This window comes from Centroberyx affinis, unplaced genomic scaffold (assembly GCF_046629955.1).
Source record: "Centroberyx affinis isolate AG114_WGS23_722 - 3 ecotype Tasmania unplaced genomic scaffold, CSIRO-AGI_Caff_v1 ptg000290l_1, whole genome shotgun sequence".
In the NCBI taxonomy this organism is placed as follows: Eukaryota; Metazoa; Chordata; class Actinopteri; order Beryciformes; family Berycidae; genus Centroberyx; species Centroberyx affinis.
The window spans coordinates 187,334-200,000 of NW_027278969.1; the positions used below are offsets into that span (position 1 = coordinate 187,334).

The 12,667-nt window shown below is 40.8% G+C and overlaps 1 protein-coding gene across 1 annotated transcript in view; it reads left to right on the forward strand.

Annotated features, from left to right (window-relative positions):
* The first annotated feature begins 4,329 nt into the window (after positions 1 to 4,329).
* The window catches only part of ptprk (protein tyrosine phosphatase receptor type K), a 106,310-nt gene continuing 97,972 nt past the window's right edge, over positions 4,330 to 12,667 (forward strand). Inside the window, exon 1 of the mRNA XM_071514817.1 lies at positions 4,330 to 4,614. Coding sequence (XP_071370918.1) covers positions 4,533 to 4,614 — 82 coding nt within the window. The 5' untranslated portion in view covers positions 4,330 to 4,532. The remainder of the gene's footprint in view (positions 4,615 to 12,667) is intronic.

Below are 12,667 nucleotides of genomic sequence, written 5' to 3' on the forward strand. Positions count from 1 at the left end.
GGTTTCTCTTCCCTTTCAACTCATTCAATTCAGGAAGTTTTTCAAATACTGAAAAACTTTTGGCATCAGAAGGACCCCTGTGTTCAACCCACCCAGAAATAATTGAGAGTGAAGGTTGCACCATTAGAAAATGAAATTGCAGTCTCTATTTAGGCTGAAGTGAGCTGACCTCGAGCCCTGCTTGCTTCTCTTTTCTCCCTTCTCGCCCTCGGCAGACAAAATCCAATACCGTCCCGACTTCATAACAGTTTACTACTCTGGAGCTGGTTCAATGTCACGTTAACACTGGATGAAAAAGAACTCTGTTTCAATGCAAGGATGTGTCTTTTTTCAATCAGTTTCTATGAGCCTTATGTCAACTGTCTGTGTCACTGTTAAAGCTGAAGCTCCCCTGACTTTAATTCTGTGTCCTTGCCACCTGTCTCCTTATATGTGGCTGGATGAAAAGGTTGGTTTTTTTTGTATTTTATATCTTGATTAAATCAGCAGTCACTGTTGCCAAACACAGCTGACTCTGTAATGTTGCTTTAACATGTTTTAAATGTCACTGTGACTCGTGCTTAACTGGTTTTGTTACATTTCCACACAACTGAATGTGTCTACCTATGAGAACAACTTGTATACTTGTATTCACAGCTTCTTTCAGACTGTCGTGCTTCCATGCAGTGAGGGGGTCAAATAAAAGGTCGGTAAGCTCTGACCTCCAGTCAGTGATCATTATAAGGCAAGCAGCCACGAATATAAACAAAAATCTATTATATTTTCAGAAATCAGTTCATTTATGCTATTATTTTTTCATTAAAAGACCATTTCCTCGTGTAACTTATATCAGTTTGACACTTTCTGACCATGATGTGGACTTTGAGTTTTTACGATATAAAGATTGATGTTGACCTATAAAAAGGTGGTAAACTCTATTCTGCAAATAAAAAAGGTGGATAAACTGAGTTTAGATGTGTTTACCCTCCATTACATCCCTGCGTTCATGTCTTCACCGGTGCTGGGAAGTAACATGTAACAGGAATACAGTGATCTGATCACAAAAACACTATCTACACTCTGTTACTAACAAAACAATCAGGTTACATACTTTTTTATAAGTTTTTTAGGTACTTACTTGTTAGATTACTAAGAAACATTTTGAAGAGTAAAAAGACATTCTGATTGTAAAATTATAAGACACAAACATCATTTTACAAATCTTCATGCTTGTAGATGATGATGTTAACACAGTCTTTGAAGGTGCTGTCGTTCCTGCTAGAATCCATCATGGACTAGAAGCTGCAGCGTTTAGTGTCAAAATAGCATTACTGGTGAGCTCCATTGAGTTCTGTGACAGAAAGATTGCAAGGCTCTGGAAATTGCACTGTACAGGAACAATGTACCTGCATCTGGGTTGAACGGGGCCCATACTTGCCGTGCATTTCCCATGTATGGATTTAGTGCAGGCTAGCTTTTAGACTACTAGATCTGTTATTACACAGCAGTGACTATCTGCCATGTTTTTCTCTGGTGGGTTTAGCCACAAGAAGCCAGCTAGGAATGGCAGCATGATAGTTTTGTTTGATGTGAGGGATACAAACAATACTGGGTGGGATATGAGCATCTTCAAATCGCTGTGGACCAGAATCTATGCTGTGAAAGATTATGTCTGGTAAAAAGGCAGCTGAGTAATAACAAGACCTAGAGCAATGTTTTGCTCCCTCAAACATTTGTGGAAATTATAGTAAAAAATCACTTTTTAAATTCTTTCTTTAATACATTGGTATCAGGTGTTGAAAAGAAAATCACATCCACTCACATCCTTTAAAAGTGAATATCCTCTGTTGAGCTTCTATTTTACTTCAAAAGGCATGTAACACTTGGTTTCAGCTTTGAAATATGTAATTCTAATCTAAGCCTTGCTGACTTTGCTATTAGGACAGGGTGACACAGACAGCCTATGGGTGCTTTCACATCAGGCATGTTTGGACGGTTTATTCAAACTCTGAAGCATTTCCTCCTTTAGTTTGTTTCGTTTTGAGAACGATGCCATTCGAACACGGGTGGCACCAGACAGCCATGTTGAAACCGCCTGAAATTGCAGGTGTTTGTCCTCTTGCAAGAGAACTGCAGTAAAGTGCGTCAGGAGTGAGAACGTAATCCGAACCAACTACGTACCCACACCCAGTGGTATGTAAGGGACACCAACTGCAATTATTTCCCTGAGGCTTACAATCACAACACAGGACTCACCACTGTCTGTAATGGCAAGACACCCACAACCACACTGTGCAAGAACAGCAGCACAGTCACATTTTGTAGCCGGACAGTAGTGGGAGTCATATTTAATGGCAGGACACCCAAAGTTAGTGACAGGACAGTGGCAGGACACTAACATTCAGCGTCTAGACAGTTAAATTTAGTGACAGGACATAGCCCAGAAACTACAGAGAAGAGACTGTGCACACTATTTATGCGGGAGAGGCTGCACTAAGACAGACAAAACACGCTGGTAGGGTTTGTTCCCTGCTTGTAGATTTCCATCCAAACCACATATTTTTAGCTCAGGCGTGATCCAAATCAAAACATCTATTTTGTATTTTTGACAAGCCTGTCACGATGTTATCTAGCTCAACTCTGACAGGCGTGGCTGTCACCTCTGTCGGCACATTGTGAAACACAGGCATATGATTTGTTTTTAATACCAACAGGAGCGTAGAAAGACTGATATTAATGCAAGTAAGCTCACTAAAGAGAGTTTTCTGGTGATACTTTTTATGTTTTGAAACTAAAACTAACTCCTTTAACTGGAGGATCCAGGCTCAAGCCCCCGCCTCAGTAAGCCTCCGCCCTGCTGAAGTGTCCTTGAGCAAGACACTGAATCCCAACCAGCTCCAGGTCTGCTGCTCTGTGGCTGACCTTTGACCTCTGACCTCTCTGTAGAGCGGGGAAAAGAACATTCCTCTCCGTAGATCAATAATGTATCACAGCATCATTATTAATAGTGCTGCTAGAATTTGAAGAAAGCCTCGTTTTGAAAATAAAAGTTCAGACATGTTAGAGTCCACAAAGTCTTCTTCAAAAAATAAAATGGAGCAGGCTGTACATCTTGATGTCATCACAGATTAGAGGCTTGGCTCTCTGGGTTCTGGCTTCGGAAGAGAGCTAGGAATAATATATCGTTGGTGCAGAATCCCTGTCTGCCTGTTTGCCTTTTTGTGCTGTAATTCAATTCAATTCAATGTGCATCATTGTCATGAAAGACCAACATTGCCAAAGCATCAAGATAAAAGATGAATCTATGTGTGTGTGTGTCTGTCAGTGCCGGGCCTGTGGAGGATCTGGGTTGATGTGTACTCAGTTCCTCCAGCCCACACTGAGTATCGGCAGTCTGCATGTAAGTTATTAGAGTTTTGTAGGATACAAAGGGACACAAGGATACAGAGTGAAGGACTGGATCCAATATTGTAACTGACAGAGCACAGTCTCTCCCACTGGCAGGAAATATTGAGACCAGGCCAAGCCAATGACAAAGCATTGTAAAATGCTGTAATACATGGGCGTCAATGGGAAAATCTGCTCCGTATTCTTGAATCCTAAAAGTTGACATCTTAGAGATACATGATCTCTGCATACTGAAATGAGCATTCATAAGTTGAAGTGGCACTCCCCTTTAATCATTGTCTTATATTTGACTATTACCTCTCCTCCCCTCTATTCTATTCTATTCTATTCTATTCTATTCTATTCTATTCTATATGCTCATGAATGTTACATGAACAGTCAGCCTCAAAATACAATTGGATTGCAAATAATGATAAATAAATAACTAGTACATAGCAATCTGCAATCTGTTACACTAGTATGACTTTGTGTGTTTCTCTCTCTCTCTCTCTCTCTCTCTCTCTCTCTCTCTCTCTCTCTCTCTCTCAATTCAGTTCAATTTGCTTTATTGGCATGGATGTTACATGAACAGCATTGCCAAAGCATCTAAACACAATTGAAAAAAATAATAAATAAATAAATGAATAGTACAAATAACTAGTACATAACAATGAACAGCTGTTACACTGTTATGATTGTGTGTGTGTGTGTGTGTGTGTGTGTGTGTGTGTGTGTGTGTGGAGGAGGGGGGGGGTACTGTTTTTTTCCAAAAGGGAAAAAAGTCAAGCAGATAATGAATCCCCCCATCTCTCTCTCTCTCTCTCTCTCCCCCTCTCTCCTTCCCTCTCTCTCTCTTTTTTGAATCGGGCTCCTGCCGTGTGACGTCACGCACTTTCACTCTCCGCCGCCGCCGCTTCTGCTGCGCTCGAGAGCAGCTCTCCTCTCCTCTCTCCGCGTGAAACAAAGTCTAGTGTCCGCGAGAGCCGAAGCAAGCGAAAAGAGAGAAACCCAGGGAAACGAGAGAATGGGGCGACTGAATCCACGACAACAGGAGGAATAAACCCTAAAGAGAAGAAGGGAAGAAAGCAAAAGGAGGAGGAAAAGACGGGAAAACTCGCAGGAAAACTTCGGGGAAAACTGTTAAGACTTACACGACACAGTAAAACATGGATACACTCTTATCTACATTTCTGGGACTCTCGTTTCTGCTGTCGACGGTTGGTAACGTCTCCGGTCAGATACCGACAGGTAAGGAAAAAGAGAGGATAAAGCCAGTTTAGAGTGTTTTTTCGTCGTGAAGAGAGGAAAGTTTGAACGACATTTGTTGTTGTATTTTTTTTAATATCCCAGTTATAGACAGGTGTGTTTTGGACACAGAAAAAAAGTTGGTCTCGTTGTTGAAAATGTCTAGTCGTGTCTGTTTGTCGTTTCTAATTGGTTTTATTGGTTTTCGGATGCGAGAAATGCGGGTTTGATATGAAGAAAATGCATTTTGTTTCTGTGGAAAATGTTAAATGTTAATTTCGTTGCATGCAAGGCGTATTCGTGTCTGTGGGAGATTGCAGGTTTGAGGAGGTAGATGAGGTAGCCTGGTTTGAATCCAGTCTATTTGCCAAGTAGGTTGCGCTAGTCAAACGAATTTGAAAACACGCCTGACTAACATTGACCCATGTGAAACTAAAGTTGCTACATTCTTGGTTTATATTTAGGTTGTAATATGCTTTTTATGTTAGGCTCCATATAACGTTATCACTGAGCAGCTTCTATATAAACCGAAGTAAGCTGTAAAGAGAAGAGGTCGGTTGAGGGGGCAAAAAACAACACGAATAGAAAATAACCTTTACCTACGTTGTTAACTTAGTAGATGGGGCTACATTTACAGATTTTTGTAGCGTTCAAGTTTCATAGCGTGTTTAAAAGCAAAGTAGGCTACAGAGCCCGTACGGAGACAGTGGACAACACCGTTCCCCCGTTCAGCCCAGCGAGCAGCGCGTGAATGGATAAAAAGTTACGGTGCTGCACGAGGATCGCCGCGCATGTGGATCAACCCTTATGAAAAATCACATGCCTTTAATAATATTCCTCTGCTATCCCTATGAAGAGTTATATTGTGTCTGTGTTATTTAATTGTGTGTTTATAGTGACCTTGTTTCACTTTATGGTGTTTTATTTCCTATTGTATCACTATCATATTCCTATGACATTCATATAATGACTTATAGTGGTCAGTGGTAGCCTCCTCCATAGTGAGTTTATTGTGACCCTCTCGTACTTCATAGCATCTTTTATCAGTATAGTATCACCTTTTATGGTATAGTTCAGCAGTGATATTTCATGGTGTCCATCTAATGTGTATTGGAGGATTGCTATAGCTCTTTTTCGGAAGGGAGCGATCGGTTCGGCGTGCCAGCGCCGTCAGCTTTTCACTGTTTGTAGACCAAATGTTTCTCTGCTCCAACTTTATTCACGGAACATACAATAAAACCTAATGGTTGAGAATATTGCCTGCGCTATTCGCCTGCTCGATGAGGGAAATGTTATTCTCACACCGTATTTGACTCGGGGAGAAGAAGCAAGTCTAGAGCAGGATCCCGAACTTTTTCATGTCAAGGACCCCCAGAATAGAGACACGTAGACCACGGACCCCTATTTGACAAGACTTTGTCTTTCGGAACCGCATCTGAGATTTATATTGCTCGATATGATTTAATATAGACCTGCAGAACTATCTACACTGTAGGTGGGGTGATAACCACAGTGTGGAGAGCGAAACCTCAAATCAAAACAGTCGTCTTTATACACGCTCTCATTGTGCCCATTGTATGAAATAACAGTGAAATTAAACTATTCTTAATTTTGTTGGGGGACCCCCTGGAAAAACCCCAAGGACCCTTGGTGGTCCTCGGACCCCAGTTTGAACAAATTAACTATCGTGTAGTCTCCATTCACAAGCGGGCTGTAGCAGTAATGACGAGGAGTTGCAGTAGTCTTGTGTCCGAGCAGAAACGCGTAATTCATGCACACTGAGGAGAAGGCAAAGTGCTTGATGCTCTCCTGGACGATGCTTTTGCAAAAGTCCCATCAGTGAACTGAGGAACCGAGTTATTCTAGCTGTAGCGGTGCGGGACAGATCGCACGCAGATAAAACAAAAACTCCTCCTTTCTTTATCCCTCTCCGTGCAGGGGGAAATCTACCTGTATGTCTGTCTGTCTGCGTGGCTGCTGTGTTTTATTTCCGCATTCAGCAGTTGTTCTGCTCTGAACGCAACAGAGAGAGAGAGAGAGAGAGAGAGAGAGAGAGAGAGAGAGAGAGAAAGAAAGACGGGCTGTTCTAACGCACAGCTGTTAGAAAGTTGACCTCCAAAATCCTAATAAAATGCTAATATGACTTATTGTAGGAAACACCATGCTCCATGTTGGAAATAACCAAAAATGTTATACAAATGTAAGTTTCTGCGATTGTATTCACTGGTATCAAAGTAGGCCTGCTAATGACTTGTGCTGAATTTACACATTAATTACCAGTTTGTTGTTGTGAGCGTTATTGCTCCCACCACCAACCCCCTACCCCTTCTTTGGGCATTTGGTCCTCTGGCTAACAAATGTGTGGAATTTCTTTGAAGCCTCTGGGAATTTGAGTGCTGTTAATTTGCAAGTAAATACTAGTGACTAGATGGTGCTTTACAGAGAGAGAGGTGGGCTATCATTAGTGCAAAAAGGCAGGGCCAAAAGAAATCACTGGCAGTCGTAGCCTTACAAGCACTGATGTAGTGGGAAATGAAAAGCTGAGTAAACTGAGAACTCCTACTTGTGATTCTCATGGTTAACAATAGATTAATATATAAGATACTCATTATAAGTGTACTATGAATTATAATTAATGGTTAATCACAGAGTTAAACAGCACAACCTCACACAAAACCACAACAGGACCTTGCGTTTGCTGCAAAGGCATACAATGAAAGGACAGTGCAGGACAATAGACTTTACCTATCACTACCATATATATTCATTACTATCATCTACAATATTTTCAATATTTGATCATGTGAGCATAATGTGTAGTCAATGAAACTGATGAGATTAATAAGCAGGCCATTAATGCTGCCAAGAGGAAGAGGTGTCATTAGATCAGAAATCAGTGGTATAGGAAATCACAGGCAGTAATAGAGAATCACATGAGAGCTGTGTGTTGCGGTGCTGTGTGCAGCTTCAGTAGCCGAGGCAGTGGCTCTCTGAAATCACACAGACAATGACAAGGAAACTCAGTGGTGAAGGATTTAACTGCCTATCATATCATATTAACAAAGTCACTTTGAGTTTGTGTTAATACTAAAATTTATTTTCTCTAAATCTGTCCCCTTGCTTCCCTCTCCATCTTCTAATTTCAGCTTACCATTTACAAAGTCAAACTAATGGGATAAATTATATATTTCAGTAAATCTGTCTCCCTCTCGTCTCCTCTTATCATGATGTTGTGACGACAATTGTTTTGGCTTATCATTTACAAAGTCAGTGTAATAAATGTGTGTGTGTGGGTGAGCACTCTCACTTGCTGCCTTTACAAAGTCAATAACTGAGTTAATGTTAATTTGACTACTTTTTCTAAATCTGTTTCCTCTCTGATCGAGTTGTGACACAGATTCCAGGCGTCTTTAATCTTAATGAAGTGAAATAATTGTTTTCCATTAGTGTCTCCAGACGAATTAGAAGGCTGCATTGCTACTGAACATCACAACTGAGCTGGTTTAATTATAATTGTAAATTATTTTAGTATTTTGAACATTAAAACTAAGTTGGTTTAATTATAATTACTTTTCAGCTACATTTGGGAGATGAAATGAAATATCTTGACTTGTTTTCCTGGAGAAAGGAGAGAGAGAGGCAGAGGGAGAGAAAGAGAGGAAAAAAGGAGAAATGCAACCATTGGTTTTTGGCCGTGGGCATCTCCTCCACTCAAGGGACTGTGAAAACGGCAGGAGGGAGTGTGTGTGTGTGTCTTGTGCAACTGCATCTGCATGTGTGTTGCTGTCTCTTTGTGTGTGTTTCTGTGTGTGTGTGTGTATGTATGACAGAGAGAAAGAGAGTGAAAGAGAGAGAGACTGATGCTTTCAAGCCCTTCCAAAGTATAGTGGTACAAAGACAAGCATGTGAAATGTTTGGCTCTCATTTAGATTCATGTAAAAATGCCTTCTCATTCAAGTCATTGAAGTCCATGTAAAATGGCGTCAAATCAAAGGCTGCTTTATTTATTTTTTGTCAAAGTAATGTTTCAGTTTGCTGTCATTCAGATCCATCTAAATGTCTTCTCTTCAAATCAAACACTTTGCTCAGAGCCAATCTGTTTTAACGGATTTCAATAAAAAAAAAATCTATCCCTTTGAAAATACTGGCTCATTTCTTCAGTCATTGCGGTTTTTAGTGTGTGCGCGGGTGTATATGTGTGTGTGTGTAATGTAATTAATCTGTGGAGAGCATTCATTAGCTAATCCCTCATTAGATTGTGTGTCCTGTTTGTGTGTGTGCACATGAGTGTCTGTGAATTTGTGTGTGTGTGTTGAGAACTGGACTTCCGACTACTGGCGACGGTGTAACCTTTTAGCCTATTGCTGTTTTCAGAGAGAGAAAGAGGGAGACGGAGACAGAAAGAGAGAAAAAGGGAGAGAGAGAGACAGGCATGTGACAAACGTTATGATTCAGGTTTGCATACACAACCTTGTGAGTACACAGTATGCATTATATCAGGATGCCCTGCCAGTCATGGTTATGTTCTGGCTCAGGATGTAGATGCTGGTAGATAAGCAATGGAATCAAGATCACACAGAAAAGCAGGAATTGAACCGGGGAAGCGGTTAAGTCCCATTAGAAATGAGTGGAGGTTGTGTGTCCAAAACAAACCCTCAATCCCTGAAAAATCACATCCCTGATGAATGATGGTATTAGTCTCTGTACCATCAATCTCTGCTCTGCTCTCTTTGGTTCTGGTCACAGCTGTCGGTACAAGGGGCCTTGAAACCTGCCACTGCCTCACACACACACACACACACACACACACTCACACACACACTTACACACATGGCTGGCTAATGACAGATTAAGTAATCAACGCTCTCAACTGATTAATTACATTACATTACACACACACATACACACAGATGCACACACACTCTTTCCCTCACACACACACACACACGCACACACACACACACAGATGTGAGTAGCCTTAGTACCAGCTGTGTAATCCAGTGGGCTAGTCTCTGTGTGGTGATAATGATATAGTAATGGAGACACTGACTGGTGTGTGTGAGAGAGAGCGAGAGAGAGATTGCATGTGATCCATACTTGCCTTTTTGTGAGGTCTGAATTTCCCCACAAGAATAGAGAACTGGGAGAAATGGTGGATGGTGAGGACTTCATTTGGAACAGGGTTATTTTTAGGGGTAGCATGTGGGTTAGGTGAAGGTTAGGGTAAGGGTTGAGGTTAGACATGCATTGGGTTGAGGTTTTGGTTAGGGAATATAAATCAACAGAATGTCCTCACAAGTGTCTTAATACAGAGTTGTGTGCAGTTGTGCTGAGTGTGGAGTTGTATGTTTTATGCAATGTGTTTTTCTTGTGTCTGATTTCTGAGACTATTGGTTTGTTTTCTCAGTTGCTGCGCTGTGTGTGTGTACATGTCTATGGGCTGGGCAATTTAGCCAGTCACAATATAATAGTTTTTCAACAGCAGAATGATAATCAGCAATATTTGTTTTTTTGTTTTACTTTTTTCAAATTCAAATAACACAGTGATTTCATGACTTACATTCAAAATGGCACATTCTATCATTTCCTATTGCAAAAGCAAAATACTGTGGCTAAGAATAAAACATGTCAGTAATCTAAAAAGGCATATCTTTGTGTGGACCCGTTGCGATATGCTGTATCTTAAAATACACTGCACCTCTCTTGAGTATCTGTGTGTGTGCTATCCAATCTAATTCTATGTCATTATTCTCTGTTGCTTCTATTGGACCCAGCTCACATGGGGCGCGCTGAGAAGGGTGAGTTATGATTGGCCAGCCAAGAGCTGAGCTTCATCATCTATCATCGTCATCCTCATAGTTATTAGTGTCATCATCATTAGCCCATAGCCTTCCCCTTACTTTGGGAATCCTTTTTGCGTGTAGCCATCCTTTTTAATGATCCCACATTTAGCTATTTCATTTGTAGCCATCCCACCTTCACCTGCTGTGTTTTTACTAACCATCCCATTTTGACCCTCCACTCACTTAATAGTGGTCGCTGTACTTCCCACCATGACACACCAATACAAACTCTGTGTGGTCGATATTAGAGAGAACTTTCCTGCCTTATTTCCTGCCACCTACAACTTTTAGGTCTATATGGAAGTACAGATTTAAGAACAGATATCTAGAACTTTTTTTTCCAATAGTGTAAAACTATAGTGGCACCCTGAACCATTTGATTCTGAAATCATTTAATCTCTGGAAGTATTTGATGTGATGTAGAAAATGTTTTGGTCCTACCTAGAACTTTCAGGTGGTGTTTATGACTATTAGGAGCTCTCTGGAAATAATTGCTGCCATCCAGAACTATTTGAAGCACTCTCGGACTATTTGGTGTTGTCTGTCTTTCTGACTCTGCCAACTGGTCTGCCTGTCTGTAAGTTAATCTATTTGCCACTTGTCTGTGTGTCTCCCTTCCTGTCTTTGTCCGTCTCTGTCTGTCTGTGTGTAGTTAGACAGCTGTCTAGAGGTTTGAAGTCTCCAGGTGCTGTTTGTTCAGTTGAGCCTGGTCTTTATTAAAAGGAGCTCTGAGTAACTTTGTTCCTGCTACAACCGAACACACCTCTTCTCTTCTCTTCTCTTCTCTTCTCTTCTCTTCTCTTCTCTTCTCTTCTCTTCTCTTTTCTTCTCTTGTCTTCTCTTCTCTTCTCTTCTCTATTTCTTCTCTTCTCTATTTCTTCTGCTGCTTTATTCTGTCTTTTATTACACACCGGTCTACAGTCACAGTACTGTCCACCTCAGCAAACACATTCTCTCACTCTGTCTCACACACACATTCTCTCTCTCTCTCTCTCTCTCTCTCTCTCGTTCTCTCTCTCCCACACACAAACACACACAGCGGATGGTTGTTAATGAGGCAGTTGTTTTTTGTTGTGAAAGTGACAGGTTAGTAAAATCTACCGCAGACACTTCACACAGCAGAGAGAGAAAAAGAGACAGAGAGAGAGATCATAGTGGAACTGTCGAATTTGGTATCCCACAAGGCTTTGCTGTGACAGCATCAAATTAAAGCAAATATAAATTTTATATTTATTTAAAAAAATCAAAGTAAATAAAAATCCTCCATTTATTTTACACAAGGTCACATTCTGGTTGGTCTTTTAACTGAAAGATGACACTCTGATATTTTTTATGAGTCAAACATAGGATCTGCAGTACTATGCTCCAAAACACCTTATTTAATACCAAAATAATAGAGACCTAATGAATGCCCAGAAGGGCAGAAACACTGTCAATTCCTATTAACCAAGACATGTTTTGGAAAATAGTGTTGGCAGGTTTTACTTCTGCTCTCACATTAGATTTCACTCAACTCTGTTCCTGAGACAGGATGTGTTTATAACTACCTTCATTGCACTGATAGTTCCCACTTCATAACCCAGAGATGACATATATAGAGATTCAAAAGTTTCAGACACCCAACCTAAATTGTTTTTAAGTGTAAGGAAGTCCTGTGACAACTTTTTGCGTCTAGCACATAAGCTAAGTTAGTATCATGTTACATTACCATAAACACATTATTGTGAAGGTTACATCCTGGTTACTTAAGGTGAAGAGCTGATATTACAAGCTGTTGGTGCTGGGGCAGAAGCCGCATATCTCCAGTTTTACTGTTGTTAGTGTAACTGAGTGGCATTGCCTCACATGTAGAAAATGTTTCATGATGCTGGGGCCAAGCCAAACCATTGAATTCAAAAATACATATAGTATATTTTTATATTGATGGTATTGGGGCATCCTGCTGGCTCACTTGGCCATGGTGCATACCATATAGCCCAACGTCCTGGGCTCAAATCTGACCTGGGACCTTTGTAACATCAGAATTTGTTAAAAAGGGAGACAAACTGTCCATAAACAGACACGCTTTGTGCTTTACTACACTTAAGGCAGTGGCTTTGTCTGTATATTGAATAGATGTGACGGCCCCACTGTGTGTGTGTGTGTGTGTATATTTGACCCTCTTCTATCTAATCCTTCAGGTAGATTGGATATGATGACCAAATGGCCAAAGG